At 35.3% G+C, this 17,182-nt stretch overlaps 1 protein-coding gene across 3 annotated transcripts in view; it reads right to left on the bottom strand.

Moving 5' to 3' along the window:
* The window catches only part of CDH8 (cadherin 8), a 314,915-nt gene that overhangs the window by 153,870 nt on the left and 143,863 nt on the right, over positions 1–17,182 (bottom strand). For 2 of the 3 annotated variants that reach the window (XM_039888873.1, XM_039888874.1), the window contains exon 4: positions 12,897–13,016. The exons of the other annotated variant lie outside the window; for it this stretch is intronic. In XM_039888873.1, the coding sequence (XP_039744807.1) occupies positions 12,897–13,016 (120 nt within the window). The remainder of the gene's footprint in view (positions 1–12,896; positions 13,017–17,182) is intronic. 3 annotated transcript variants of the gene reach the window in all.

Consider the following 17,182-nt stretch of genomic DNA (forward strand, 5'->3'; position numbering starts at 1 on the left):
TTTTTAGAGATAGAAATCCAAATGCAGGAGAACTTGAAATCAGACAGTTATGGTCAAGAAACCAGCTGACTTTTACTGCTTGAGTAGCTCCCAGAAATTAATTTGTGCAGAGCTTTTATTTCCCTTATGTAAAGCAATCATAGCTCCCACTTATATGGTCACTAAAGAAATAATAAGAAATGGCACCTATCATCAATAATGATCAACAAAATGGTACCTTCCTTCTCTCTGATTTTCCGAACACAATATAATGTCTGAGTTATGTGACAATGCCATGGCTGAGAAATCACTGCTTCCAGAAGGAGAAACATAATTGATCTAAAGAAGATACATTGGTGCTGTAAGCTATTCTTATGTAGCACTTATGGGTGCATTCTCGTGTCCATGGTCTGTTATCAGCAATGTCATAGCTACTGTTCTCAAATAATTAGTTGATCAAATGCTGATATATATGAGATATGAGAATTCAAAGATATATTCTAAACTTCTTAAAGCATTCATTTTTCCAAATCTAAAATCCCTTGGGACTTGAAACTGACAGCATCTAAATCCATCTAAAGCTCATTTCTAACCCTGTTCATCTTTGAGTTAATCGTCTATGTATATTGGTTCATTTATAACATGGTTCTTGACAAAGGACATGGTTCTTGATGAATAACATGGTTCCTGACTAATTATAACAAGGCAGCACAGTGCCCGACTAGGGTGCACGGTCAGAACTAGTTAAAATCCCTGCACTTATAGTTGAAACTCTTTTTTTAAACAGTCTTTCTCGAAAAGAGATATTATGATCTTTTATGCTTTAGCCCAGAGGAAATTATTTCACATGGGTGTTTCTGGAATTTGACTTACACGGAAACAGATGGCATATTTGTATATTCCTCCTATCAGCCTCTCAGTAAATTGATATCCATGCATCAGAACCACCTTTGCCTTAAAGGAGAATGGTGTCCGGTAGTAATTAATCCCCTTCACTGAGCTTCCAGTAACTACATATACAATCACAGACAACATTTCATGATTTTAACTCTCTGTTTTTCAAACTACAACATTCTAACGTTAGATATTCCTTTTTTTTGGAAAATATATCTAAAGTCACATTTGCCACAGCATCTGAAATCAATTACTGAGCACCGGTGGTATGGTCTATATAGTCTTATGTAATAAGTGCTGGGTATGCAAAGCTAGGCTATAAGGATGGGGGAGGTGTAGAACTATAAAAATAAAACCTGCTATTCTTAAATAAAACACCAAAGGTACGTAGATTGGATATAAAATAGATAGATGATATATAGATAGATCTAGACCTAGACCTAGGTATAATGCATTTTTGAGGGGATAAGGAGTTTTCACACATTTACACCTCATTTGTTGGTTAGTCTTTAATATTCTTAGATACACCATCCTTCTCTATGAAATCGATGAAAACATACCTTCACTAAATCATTTTGAACTAGTCCAAATGAAACTCAAAGCTGTATTCAAAGTAGAGAGAGTATCAACAGAGAAATAGAAAATACAAGTTAATTCTGCAGAGATATGACACACTGTAATCTGGGAAAAATTTCTGATCCTGGCTGGTCCACTCAGGTTATATGGGTGCCACTGGGAGTAAGTGTTTGCTTTCCTCCACCTAAACCCATCCCAAAGTGTCCCAGTGTGACAGAAGATGTTACATGTTGAGAGGTCTGTGTGCTTCTTAGTCCTTCTAGTCACCACACACATCCAAACATCTTGGTTCCTCTAAAAATACATCTCTTCAAATCTAGCTATGGTCAGAACTGCTAGCTCCCTCTGGGCTTAAAAATTATTTGTCTAAAAAGGTGTAAGTAAAACAACAATCATGCTACATTCAGCTTACTACATATATTTAATTGTTCTGTGCGGGGAGGGGGAGATTATTTTTAGTAATCATGAAACAATTAATATGACCACAACACTTACTCAACCTACTTTACCTCCCACAGGAGATCCCAAGCAGGGAAATAAATGATGGTTAAGTCAGTGTGTGCAAGCAGCCAGCTGTCAGGCTCATTGGGATATGAGGATTTAATCATCAGCCAAACTGGAGAGAGATAGCATTTGTTGAGACTAATCTGTGTGTAAATACTAAGCAGATTAGAATACTGATCTATTAGATATTTAAAATTAAGTTTTGTTAGCATTATCATCATCGTCATTTAGCTTGGACTAAACAATACAGTGAGGTTTAAATATAGGTAAGGTGGAAATCCACCCTTTAGGTTCTCATTATTCACTCATTAATTCATTCATCCATTCATTTATTCAATGAACATTTACTGTGAGCTCTATGTACCAAACATTTGTCACCTGTGTGACTTTGGCCATATCATTAAACCTCAAGGATCCTCATAATCCTCATCTTTAATGAGATATTTAAAATAGTTGTTTACATGGCATGCAATTAAATAATAGTGCCAAGACACTGGCATGTAGTTTGTTGCTGTCTATGATATTCATTCAGCATCCACTGGTGGTTCTTCTAGCTGAAACTTAAGGAAGATGAGAAAGGCAATTGTCTTTTTCTATATTCTCTTTTGGTCTAAAAAACATAGACTCATACACTGAAACTTCTGTCCACATTTTATTTGCTCTGAATTTGTGTGTGTATGATATATTTGAAAGAGGTGTCTCTCTCCCTGTATTCCTTCCTCAAATTATGGAAATCTATGTCTGTCACTGTGTAAAGAAAATAGAAATTGGATGAAGAGTGCATTAGGAGGATATCCCCACAGGGAAGAAAAGCATTCTGGCTCCATCCCAAATACTCTGTCCATTGACTTCCTGCCTGATGTCTCCAGGGAAAACTCCTGTTCTTCTTCTAGGAGGCTAAGAAGAGACTCCACATGCTAGAGAAGAAGCCACTTTCCTCCTTCCCAGCCACTGGCCACCCATTTCATGGAAGGGCTCGATCTTGTGTGTTCTGTGACTTTTAAACGTGAGTCAGCCATGTTATGGGTAGAGATACTTTAGCTTTTGCATAGCACTTAGAGTCTCTTCATCTTCTATGACATAACTGTCTCAGGTAATTGCTCAAGTCAGCTTCCTAACTCTTCATGTCACTGTTCCTTTCAGTCTAACTTACAAGTAAAATCCAGGGGTTTTAATAGAAACTGGCATCTTAGAACTAATATTACCAAAGTACTTTTCTATTTACTATTAATACAAAAACTTAGGGTTTTTCTAAATAGAGATGTCCTATCAAATTATCATACTTTGTTTGACTCAATAAAAATAAAAATAGAAAAAATAATAATATTAAATATATCCTTAATTTATGAAGATCAAAAGCAAAGTAGGAAATATATGTATATTTTTTAATAGCATCAATGATGGGAAACAGTTTTATTATCAGTATTTTTTTAAGTTGGAAATTTAGTCCCAAGCTGCAAAGGCATTCATCCAAAGTCATACAAAAAATTAGTAGAAGAATTTGGATTTCTAAATTCAGGCCTACATTTATTTCATATAGAAAAAATACCTTATAGTAAAAAAGTTTTCTGATACCATTCAGGAAGTAAGAACGATTTAATTTCTCAATATCACCCCAATATTTATTTTTTTCCCTTGACTATATACAATATCCCTTTGATTTCTTGCTGAAACATCTTATTTAATAGTTTCCCCTACTCCGCACCCACCACTAGTCACAAGTGCCACCGATTTTTCAGCACTCAGCCTTTGTTGCCACAATCTTTAAAAAGGTTTTCTTGCTCTCCTCTTTTCAGACACATTTGCTTAGCTGGCACTCCATCCCTATATCATAAATTGTGACATGTATTCTATGTTGTCACACGATTTTGACTGTCCACATAGATCCCTTTTTAGTATTTATCATACATAACATAGCACCTTCCACGCCTAGAACACAACTTATCAGAGTGTAGATATTGACTAAATATAATCAATGTGAATTACAAAGACATTCTCACTTATCAATGCATAGCTTAGCATTTTTGGTTGGCCTGAGTTATCAGAATATGTCTTCTCAAAGGGCTGCATTAAGAAAATTCTTTAACCAGTCGCCTTGGCAGTTGAAAGGATAATCTATGCAACCCTGATTTTTTTTTTAAAAAGGATCCTGTGTATTTGCAATTTATCACTTTGACTTGAGGCATAAAAATGACTCAATTTCATAAAGGCATTCCATGAAGACTCCAAGCATTATCCCAATTTTTCTAAAAGAGAGCCATTTATTACACAAATTTTTTTTCCCAAGGAGTATTTTTCCTATAGCTTATTTTTACAGGTTCTGCTGAGACAAATGTTATTTGTATACAATGAAGAAAGGTGGTCTGAGTTTCAAAAAAAAAGGTCAATGAATTTAGTTAGTTTATTTTTAATCAAGTCATTTTTCATACTCTCACTTGCCTAGAGCAAAGTTTGGACTATCCTGGAACTCTGCTGTGGTTTCTTCAGATAATTAAGCATTTATTATTCACTTGCCTTGCATTTCATTTACACTTTCCATCTTCAATCACTTAGGATGGACTGCAACTGTTTTCTCACTAGTATCCTCAAATTAGTGCTTTTTAAATAAATGCCACATTTCTCCCTGTCTGTGCTCAAAATATTACAAGCAAACATACGGTCTTGGGGTGGTAGGGAAGGGAAAACAAAAAAAAAAAGTTATGGAATACAAATAAGCTATTTTCAGCTCCTGAAAGCTATTCACAAAAATGACAATTTATTTTACAATTACTACTGCCTTACATCTTCTCTATGCCTCCTATATCTGTGTGTAACAGAGACCTGGGCTGACTTCCAAGTTCTATAGGTCCCTTTATAAACCTGTGACAGCCCCAGGCATGTACTACGAGGTTTGGCAGTTAAATGGGGGTATAGAAGAATGTTGAAAAACTAGAGGTTGAAATCAGACAGACTCACTTTGAATTTTGCTTCAAACATCTTGGGCAAGAAACGTATCGATTCTGACCCTCTGTTCTCTCATGAGTAAAACTCAAATGACATTAGCATATATCTCAAAGAATCATGAGGAATAAATTAAGTTAAATTTGATAATGCATGCAAACCCATTAGCACAATGTCAAGAACATAATGTGTCTAATAAATGAAGTTGTTGTTGTTTATATTCTTGTTGTTTTTATTATTTCTGTTGTTATAATTTGGCAGGGAATTTGATTTAAAGATGGGGAAGGCAGTTCACCTTAGTTTCTCTGAAACACAATTCTGTCATTTGTAAAATGGAGACAGAAATTCTTTACTCTAGTTTGGTTTAGTGTTCTGTCAAAGCTAGAGGACCGTAGAAAACAAAATATTTTCCTTTTATTCGTTGTAACCATTCTTTCCTTGTATAGTGGCCCTTGAACCTTTTTATCTCAACATGTGATCTAAAACTAAATCTGGGCAAGAGTTTATCACAGTGTCTAGGCTCATTTTTGCAAGTACAAGGATAGCATTGTGTTGGCTAGACACGTAAGACATAATGTGAGACTTGGAAATGACAAAAATTTTAGTCCTAAGTGAATCTCAACAACAACAGCAATAAAAATCACATCCGAGGTTAAAATTGTGTTCTTCCTACTAGAGGAACAAATAAAAGGAACAGAAACTAGAAATCAAGTTCCCTCGTGGGTTCATCACATACATCTTCTCTATGAGTTGTGGCAAGCTCTTCTCTTTCTCTGTATTAATTCATTCTTCCCTCTCTCTTTCTATCCTTCCTTTTTTTTTTTTTTATTTTCCTTCTTGCTTTCCTGTCTAAAACACATACGGAAGGACTTCGAGGTGCCGAACACTCTGCTAAGCACGGCAATACAAAACAAACCAACCAGACAAGCCCCGTTCTTTCATGGACTATACATTCTAGCATGAGAACTGACTTAAAATGTAATATGTCAACATATAAGATAATTACTGAGTATAAGCTCTGAGAAGAAAACAAGTAGAACAAATGGCCAATCTCTCCGCAGTCTTAGCTCATACCTGAAACAAGGCAAGGAGCTCTCCTTGAGGCAGAGAGATCGATGTGCATGACAATAGAAAATAATTCTATGAGGTTGGAATGTGGCAAGTAAGAAGACAGCAAAACTTATATGTTTCAAAGTCCAAAGTTCTGTTCTTAGCATTCTTGTGAGGATAAAATAAGACACAGAAGGGATTTCTTATCTCCTATGCTCTGGCATCTTGTCTTTATTGAAAATGTTTTGGCATCAAGAACTCGATGACAGTGGTCAGTGGGCAGTCTTCTTTATAAATATCATAAATGTGTTCAAGTCCCATAGCCTGTTGAGGGAATGATCATTATAGCTACATATCTGACCCCCGCTGGTAAGGCTAGAATCCTAGTATAAAGAGGAACTGGGGCCAGGCCCAGATGGGTTCACTGGTGAATTCTACTAAACATTTAATGAAGAAATTATACCAATACTGTACAATCTCTTTTAGAGGACAGAAGCAGAGAAAATGCTTCCTAATTCATTCTTTGAGGCCAGCGTCACCCTAATACTAAAACCGGACAGCGACATTCCTCCCAAAAAGAAAACTATAGGTCATTTTCTCTCATGATCATAGATGTGAAAATCCTCAACAAAATATTAGCAAATTGAATCCAAAAAAGTATAAGAAGAGTTAGACATTGTAATCAAGTTGGATTTATCCCAGGCATGTAAAGCTGATTCAACATTCAAAAATAGATTAATGTAATCCATCATACCAACAGATTAAAAAAAGAAAATCACATCATGATCATTTCAATAGATGAAGAAAAGAGTTTGACAAAATCTAACACCCACTGATGATTTAAAACTCTTAGTAAACTAGGAATAGAAGAGGACTTTCCCAACTTAATAGAGACTATCTACAAAAAAGCCTACACTTAACATCACACTTTGAGGTGAGAAATTTGAAGCTTTTCCACTGAAACCAGGTACAGTGCAGAATCTCCCTTCAGGTCGCTCCTTTTCAACACTGTACTAGAAGTCCTCGTTATCATATAAGACAAGGAAAGGGAATAAAATGTTCAAACTGGGAAGGAAGACATGAAACTGTCTTTGTTTGCAGACGACACAATTGTCTACGTAGGAAGACCAAAAGCATCGATAAATGTGTGTGCATGCATACAACCCTGCTGGAGCCAATGAGCAGTTACAGCAAGGCTGCAGAACACAAGGTCCATTGTTTTTCTAGATAATGATGATGAATTTGAAATTACAACACAGTATCTTTTATATTAGAACTCAAAATGAAACATTTAGGCATAAATCTAACAAAATATTTACAAGAGCTATGTGAGAAAAACTATAAACCTTTGATGAATGAAATCAAAGAATAAGTAAATGAAGAGATACCCCGTGTTCATGGATAGAAAGACTCAATATTAATAAAATGTCACTTCTTCCCAAGTTGATCTATAGATCGAATGCACTTTGAATCAAAATCTCAGCAAATTGTTTGATGGATAGCAATAAACTGATTCCAGAGCTTATATGGAGAGACATAATACCAAGAATAGCCAACACAATATTGAAGGAGATGAACAAATTTGGAGTACTGACACTTCCTCACTTTGAAACCTGTTATAGAGCTACAGTAATCATGACAGTGTGATGAAGGAACAGCCAAATAGATCAATAGAACAGAATAGACAGTCTAGGAATAGATCCCCATAAGTACAGTCAACTTATCTTTAACAAAGAATTAAAGGCAATACAATGGAGCAAAGATAGTCTCTTCAACAAATGGTGTTGGACATACACATACAAAAACATAGATGTAAACACAGGCCTTATAGCCTTCAAAATATTAACTCAAAATGAACACAGAAATAAATGTAAAACGTATAGAAAAATCTAGATGACCTTGGGTTTGGTGATGACTTTTTAGGTATAATACCAGAGGCACAATTGATAAAAGAAAAAAACTGAAGAGCTGGACTTGATTAAAATTAAAAAAAAAAAAATCCTGCTGTGTAAAAGATACTGTATTTTACAGAATAAAAAGACAAGTCACAAACTGGGAGAAATATTTTCAAAAGACAGTATCTGATAAAGAGTTGTTATCTAAAATGTACGAAAAGCTCTTAAAAGTAAAAATCAGAAAACAAACAACCCAATTAAAAAAATGTGTCAAAGACTTTAACAGACATGTTAGCAAAGAAGATATATAGACGGCAAATAAGCATATAAAAAGATATTTCACATCATATGTCATCAGAGAAATGCAAATTAAAACAATGAGATACCACTACGTACCTATTAGAATGGCCAAAATCTGGAACACTGACAACACCAAATTCAAGTGAACACATGGAGCACTAGAAACTCCCATTCATTGCTGGTGAGAATGCAAAATGGTACAGTGCAGCACTTTCTTACAGAACTAAACATACCCTTAACACAATTCAGCAATCATGCTCCTTAGTATTTACCCCAAAGAGTTGAAAACTTATGTGTACGCAAAAACCTGTACACAAATGTTTATGGTAGCTTTATCATAATTTCCAAAACTTGGAAGCAACTAAGATATCCTACAGTAGGTGAATGGATAAATAAACTCTGATATAGCCAGACAATGGAATATTATTTAGCTTTTAAAAAATGATCTATCGAACCATGAAAAGACACAAAGGAACCGTGAATGCATATTACTAAGTGAGTGAAAGCAATATATGCTATGATTCCAACGATAACATTCTGGAAAATCAAAACTATGGAGACAATAAAAAGATCAGTGGTTGCCAGGGATTGGGTGGGGTGAGGGAAAGAACAGGCAGAACTCAGAGGATTTTTAGGGTAGTGAAACTACAACAATGGTATTGGAATGATGGCTGTATGTCATTATTCACGTGTCTAAATCCACATAGTGTACAATATTAAGAATGAACCTGAAGGTAAACTATGGATTTGGAGTGGTTATGATGTGTTAATATAGGTTCATCCTTGGTAAAAAATATAGTATACCATTCTGGTGAGTAATTTCACAATGGGGGAAATTATGCATGTTCGGTGCAAGGAATATATGTGAAATCTCTGTACCTTCCTCTCAATTTTTCTGTAAATCAAATACTAAAAATATTAAGTCAAAAATGTCTATAACTTGAGAAATTATCTTTTCAAATTATTACCAAAAGACAAATTTCACTATCCTGGTACTTTAAAAATAAAAACAAAGGAACAAAGGGATGAGTCCCACATCAGTAGTGATGTGTACAGGTGTTCAGCCAACACTTTCAGACTAATTTATGCTGTGTCGCTTCTTGACGCCACAGACAGACCAACCACATAGAGAGCCAACCTGTCAGCCACTCTATCAGAGGCATGTTGACCTTATGGTAATGAGTTTGTGCTCCTCCCTGAATTTTTCTTTATTTTGCTAGAATTTAAATTACTACATCAAAATTAGTAGATATTTCTAATGTTTTTGATACAGAGTCTTCAATTTTTTTCAATAAATGTACCTATTAACACTCCTATTATCAGGTTTTGACTTAGTGATTCACCAAACGCGTGCTAACTCTGTAAATTATTGCTTTAATCACACTTGCTGATTTGATAGGGCAAAGGTTATTTTCTCTTTTGTTTCTGCCACAGGTTGTGGCAGCCACAGAGGCCCACTGCTGGGATACCTCTTTGAGAAAGAACTTGCCTAAGAGTGTAGTTAGCTGGCATCTTGCACCTGAAGCATCTTTCAGATTGTCTTTAGGAGCTGAGCTGATGCCCTGACAAATGCAAGCCAATGACATCATGGTTGGTGATATTAAAGCTTGGCCATTTCTGTGCAATGTGAAATTCCTTTAAAAAAAAAATCTTTGCTACAGGGATACTCACGAATTTGACCAAGATTTGTTAAATCCTCATTGCTTTATCCCTGCTTTCTCTCCTCTTGACTTGCTTGGGTATCAGACCTGCATCAGTCTGACAGGCTTCCCTGCCTAATTCTCTTTCATGCCTGTTAGGGACTGAAAGTGTGTGTCCCTCCCAAAATTCATATGTTGAAATGTAATCTCCAGTGTGATGGTATTTGGAGGTGGGGGCTTTGAGAGATAATTAGATCACGAGGGTGAAACCCTCATAAATAATAGTATAAGTGCCCATATAAAAAGAGGACAGAGAGTTTGCTCACTCTCTTTCCATGGGGATACGAGGTTAGCCATCTGCAAACCAGAAGAGGTCTCTACCAGCGCCTGACTCTGCTGGCACCCTGATCGCAGACTCCCAGCCTCCAGATTGTGATAAATAAACTTCTGTTTCTTTAAGCCACCCAGTATATGGCATTTTGTTACAGCAGCCAGAACTGACTAAGAGCGCTTCTTTTATCTTCCACAGTCATTAAACCCCAGTAAACCACTTGTTCTCCTAACTCTGTCTCAGTGTCTATTTCCCAGAGGACACAACTAATCCATATATTTTGGTCACCAGAAAGTGTATTTACTTTCCATCTGCTTACATAATAAAAAATCTAAATGCTCAATGGTCTTTGTACATTTTTTCTGTTTTTCTAATATAAACTTTTAAAAAAATGTACCGAATCTGTTTCTGCATAGCATTTATACCCTCCACCACACACACACACACCCTGAGTCATACCAGTCTCAAAAAATTTTTTTAAAGAGAGAAAAGGCCTTGCAGATAGTCACATTTAGATTCTATAGGAACTAACACTCAGCTTTCATTTACACACACTCAAGTGTAATTATGTCGGCATTTACACAAAAATGTTTTCATTTCACTCATACATATTTATGTTTCAGCTAAAGAACTTAGAAAACTTAGGCTGACTCTTTACTAATTATTGAATTTAGCCTCTATTTCTTTCCACATTGTATCTGTTTTCGTTAAAAAGCTCAACTCTACTCAAGCAATATTTATTAAGCAACTACTTTGTACATTCTTCAAGTATCATTTCTCTCCACTGCATTTTCCACAATAGTACCAGAGTAAACTCTCTAAACTACAAATCAGATAATTTTGTATCTGTCAAATTGGACACAATAAATCTAAAATAAATGCATGTCCAGAGGGCTACTCATTATGCTAGGTTAAAAATGTAAATATTAAATGTTGCTGACAATTTTTAATTAAGCAAATGGTCATATATGTCAATGAGGTTTAAAAGCACCCAAATCCTCTAACTCAGTAGATGGATTGGTATTGGTTGTATCTCATGGTAATTTACTATTCTTGAGATATGAATTATTTAAATGACATCACCATGCTTCTTTTTTATTTATGTTGAAAATAAAAATCTGTCTGCCAAAATGGATTGTAAGATACTTGCAAGATGATATTAGCCATTATGACTTTTTCTCCTTATATTTAATTCAGTGCCTAACACAAAGTGAAGCCTGAATGGATATTTGCTGGATTAAATCTATGTTGTACTGGGAATGGTAAACAAAAAATGAATAAATAGTCAAGAAGCAAAGGAGAAAATAATTCAACTCCACTTAAACAGTCAACATGTTTTTGTTTTATACAAGCCCTTGTACTATAATGATTCCTATGAAAAGTGAAGTTCAAATGTATCTGACAGTGACTTTGAAATTAAAGACCTGAGTGTGAATTCCAGTTCTGCTCCCAGTTCTGTCCCTGTGACTTTGGCCAAATAATAGAACATCTCCAGACTTTTGCTTTTTCCTTAAAATCCAGAGCTGATTACATCTTCTTCCACTTCCCCAGGGTCCTCAAGGAGCCCCAATGAGGTGACATTTATGACAGACTTCCTTCTTCTCTGAGGAAGAATATGTAATTATACCCCTAATTAATGTGCTTTAGAAGAGTTCTTTCCTGTTTCTAAATCTAAATTCAATGTTAAGTCATGACCTATTTATGTATAAACGTACTGTTTCTCACTTTTAAATGCATGAGGATTTTACTCTTTGAATTAAAGAAAAGCAAAGATGGGCTTTAAAATTTTAATTTAATTAATAATTGACTTACTGGTAAGATATGAAAATTTAACTCAATAATGCTGAAAACTCATAAATCAAAGTAATGGTATTATATGTATATGTAACTGTATATTAAATCTTTCTACTTGGAAATTTGCAGACAAAACCACAAGGTACAGAAGAAAAATGCATACCAAAGATATTGTCATTTATGATCATTTGTAAATGTGCTACAAAAAAAACCATGGATTATGAAAAGTCTAACAAAATGGCTTTACTTCTGTAATATATTATTAAAATTGAACAATAAAAACATTTACCTTTATTTGCAAAAACTATTATTTTATGAAGTTATGGTTTCTAAAATCTGTACCATCAGATTCAGGATGTTGGCTAGGTTAATATTGGTATTAATAATAATAACAATAAAAATAATATAACATGATATATATAACAATGTAACACACAATATCTTCATAAAGAATTCTAGTGAGTAGATATCAGTAGCTATTTGTTTTAAAAATAAGGAATCTAATAACAAATGTCATATCCATCCATTGAATTGTTACCACATATCATGTACTGTATGGCTGATATTTGCTGTTTCATCTGATCTTGATAATAATGCTACGAGGTAGGTTCCATACCCGCTTTATAGAAATGTAAGTTGAAACTTAGAAAGATTTACAAATGTTATTTGCCAAGAATCATACAGGCAATAAGTAACTAAATTTGTCTTAAATTTGATATTTAAGCACTCCCCCACCCCCAGGATGAAAAATGGTGCCAGGCCATCTGTTAAACAGGTGATAGTCTACCAAGGATCTGCAATTTGTTTTAATCAGTATCAGAATGATTGTTGGGCTTGCCATGTCCCTCGCATTGCACAGAAAGAATACATTCAAATATTACTGAGAGAGTCAGTAAAATACTTAACCATAACGTCTCATAATCCGAATCCCAAGAAAAGTGTTTCCCTGAAGCAATAACATGGCAAATCGAATTCAAAATTTAGGCCACAAACCTGTTTCAGGCTCGATGGAAAAATAGGGCTGTCCTTCCAAGATACTGTACACCAGCTTTGCGCTGTTTCCGTAAACTGGGTCATCGGCATCGGTGGCTGTTACATTAGTGACAGACGTACCTAAAAAAGAAAAAGGAGAGAGAGAGCGAGAAAGATAACAATTAACACATTATTCTTTGCCAAGAGCTAAAATTTGCTAAGCATATTATACAGAAATCCATGTGTGGGAATAAGGAAGAAATCTCTCTGAAAATATGGAGATAAACGACTCCATCATCACTTCAACAATATCGAAGTCTTTTAAAAGAAAGAATACTGGGAAGTTGGAATACTATATAAAGATGGCCCTTTTAGAATCTGCACTATTTAAGATTCCTTTGTAGTTTTCATTTTAAAGACTCATGTGGGTTTGAAGAATATTGAAAAGAAAACATACCAAAGAAATACGAAATGTAAGCTTAATAATACAATATAACATGTAGCATTTCAGTCTTGCAAAAGCACACACAAAAAAGTACCTTTAAAAAAAAGGCTGCTTGTAAAAGCTGTACAGAAATACCAAAAGAATATTTTATCCATCTTATGTAATTCTTCAGAATACAAAATGATATTGGAACCATTGATTAATCAGCACTTTTAGGTAATTAGGCCTGATGGATAAAATAAGCAAAACCTTTTTTTCAGATTAATTTATTTTTTTATTTTCTCATTCATTCAGCAGTTAAGCACATACAGTTTGCCTGATAGAGAGTAGATATACTAAGTCAAAATCTACAGGCAAGAAGCTTACAGTTTGGTGGTGGGAGGGACGAGGGGACTAACAGGTACATATAGAAATTCAGCTGAATGCAACAGCACCGGGCGTCGGTCACTCACTCAGGCCAGCACAGAGAGGGTGGTCAGAAAAGAATTCCTGAGAGACGTTACATTCAAATTAAATTATTAAAGACAGGTAAAGAGTTTAACCAGAAGAAGAAGGGAAGGAATTCTAAGCAATAAGTCATGCTTAAGTAAAGGCAAAATAATCTGAGAGACTGTAATTCTGGGGAACTGGTGAAACTGGGGAGAAATCGGAGAAGTCTGGTGTCATTACAAGTATCGTGCTCTACAAGGGCAGGGTCAATGTCTCCCTGATCTGGTCAGTGTCACTAGATAATAATTATCAAACATATATTTGCTAATGGAATGAGCGGATGAATGAATAAACTATCTGATGACTTAATGAGGAATGGTAGGTAAGCACCAGAGGTGAGTTTCCTAGAAAGTAGACTCTCAGCTCAAAATTTCTTGCAGAATTTTTATTGAGGAGTGTTCTTTGGTCCATATCTGTTGGGGGAAGTGGAAAAGGATAATATTGGGCAGAAGAAGCACTTGGTGCTGTTAAAACAAAGGCCTCTGTGGACTCTAGAGCTGCGATGGTCATTGAGGAAATGGGTACAGGCCTTTAGACTCTAGCACTAACCAGGGATTGGATAAGAGAACCCCTCTGAGAAAGGAGCCTTGGCCTTGGCCTTCACAGGTCTCTTTTCAGCTGTGGAATAATCAGCCCTGAGCTGTCAATCACAACATTTCTGGCAATGGGGGCAAGAGTGTTTTAAACCTCAAAGAAGTCGCGGGTAGATCTCAGCAGCATACCTCTGTGCTTACTAAAATAAGGTAGAGCTTGCCAGTCAAACTCTTTTTGTAGCACTTTGAATTATAGTCACTATACAGGAAGATGCAACAATATTTGTTGAGCAGTCGATAGGACTGTAAAATTGAAATTTCTACACAAAATGATGATTCAGAGGTTCTACAAAATCTACAGTTAGGAAAAAAATGCACTGAATGTCAGTTGGGTAATACATTCCACCAGACACTGGGAGCAATATAATAATAATAATAACAATAATAATAATAATAACGACTCACTTTACAAGTAGCTCATCAACTAGCTGGTGAAAATAAGCACGTGAAAGTACAATATTTGTAGTTATTTGAATATTGTGTGGGATGGAAAAGAACTGGAGGAAAAACCTCCCAGGTGAGAGGAAGAGAATGAGATGAAAGTTCCAAAAAACAATTTTAGGAGGAGAGATGGCTGGAAAAGTCAGCCACCAAAGCTAAGGTTGAAGATGCACGCTGAGAACAGAACTCAGGAGGCATCTGAACGACAGGATGGTTGGTGAGTGTTGGCTTTATCCTGTAGGAAATAGAGAAGATACTTCATTTAGAGGTCACTCCTACATTGTGGGCCTCTCCCTGTTAGTGTTCCCAGAGTCAATTGGAGGCAGAGGCATAGAAGATTAGGAGATCAGACTAGTTATGAGGTTACAACAATAGTCCAGGGAAGAGGTGAGAAAACATTAACACTGGGCAATGACAACGATGCCGATGCTAAATTTCTTGTTTTGGCCCTTATGCTAAGTTTACGTGAGATGTTTAACTGGGGATAAACTGAGTGAATGGCATACAGAATCTATTTTTGCGACTATTAGTGAAAAAAAAAGTTAATACAAGATTCAGAGACAGATGAGAAAGGATGAATTCTTCCATGTAGAAGACCGTGCCATGACTTTTTGTTTTGCTTTTGCTTACTTTGACTTTTTGTTTTGTTTTTGAGGAGAAATGTTTTTCCCCATTATGAAGTAACACATTATCAGAAAAATAAAGTCAAGGTTTATACTCAGAGTTATGTTCATGAGTGCGAGCACTCAGTTCCAGGCACTGCTCAGGCACTGGGAAGAGAACTGAACAGTCAAAAACCCTAGTCATCACCAAAATTATCTTCCAGTTGGTGACTCTTAAGTAAATCTAGATGGTTTCTGAACAACGACAGAATTACTGTGTATATATGTGTAGGCGGGTACATTTGGACAGAGTAGCTGGGGGTTAACAGTTTTGCAGATGAAATGATTCCATCCTATTCTGAAACACTTATCTCTGCCTCTTTGGGCAAATCATTTGACCTCTCTTAGCCTCGGATTTCAAATCTACAATATATATTAGAGTTTTATGAGAGTTAAAATAATATACGTAGGAGCCTAGCACAGAAATTACCAAATGCTAAGCTTGTAAGTACCAACTCTGCTTACTTTTTAGAATCTAGCTTTAAAAAATATTTAGATCTCGTTTAGATCTATGGGATGGCAAAATAAGGATGGTGGTTGAGGATTTTTTTTAATCTTCTCAGACAATTCTGATGTAAAGCCATAGTTCAGAATGACTATAATGAACACCAGACTTTTTAAAAAATTAACTCCACTATTCCATAGAAGAATTAATTTCTATTATGATTACTTCAAAGAACTCTTACTCAGATGTGTTTATAAAGTGAAGTATTTTTTATACCATTCATAATACATAAAGAGCCATGGAGATTATTTCTTGTTAAATGGAAGTTGGGAATATTTTCTCAGGAGTTTACTATCATAAGACTGATGATCATTACAATTATTTCCATTGATTATTGTAACTTGATGTTACCTTACTAGGAGAAGCATCCAGTCCTCCCACTGCCAAACACTGAGGCAGGAGTAAGGAGATGAATTTCCGTCATTTGCATGTTCTGTGATTCAGTTTTTTCATATGCAAAGGTGGTAATTTTTATTCTGCAAACCTCAAAGATTTGTGTGAGGATCAAATGAGATAATATAAGTATAGAAAAGTGGCTGCAAAGATAAATTTGCAGTTAAACTGCCTTGAACCAGAACATTTGGTTTATATTCCATTCCCAACTTTGACTAGTTCTGCATCATTGGCCAAGTAATAAAACTTTTCTCATCTTCAGTTCCTTAATCTGTAAAAAGGAAGGTGATAGTAATTGTTACATCCTAGGCTTGTTGAGATCATTAAATGTAATAATTTATGCAAAGAATGTAGAAAATATTCTTAACAATATTTCTGAGAGCTTATTGTCACTATTATTATAAGTATATTATGTGTATGTACATGTGAGACTGGATAATAAACTAATTTTAAGTGGTGGTGATATAATTTATAGCTAAATATACCTTTGTATAATCATTTTAATAGTAGTATATTCTTTACATTTGGGGAGAAAATACAAAAACAAATTTCCAAATATAACGAAATGTTCATGTCCTTTTATAAAAGAAAACACGCACACACAATCTCACATTCTCCTATCCAATCCACCTCATGTCAGTTTCCTCTGTGGTATAAAATTGCTGTGGGCTCAAAAATAACATGTGTTTTGATGTAGTGAGCACAAATCCAGGCACATCGCCAGTGTAAGTTTCTCGAAGTTATTTGAATAGATGACATTCAAATGAATGACGACACAT

This window comes from Pteropus medius, unplaced genomic scaffold (genome assembly GCF_902729225.1).
Source record: "Pteropus medius unplaced genomic scaffold, Ma_sr-lr_union100, whole genome shotgun sequence".
NCBI lineage: Eukaryota > Metazoa > Chordata > Mammalia > Chiroptera > Pteropodidae > Pteropus > Pteropus medius.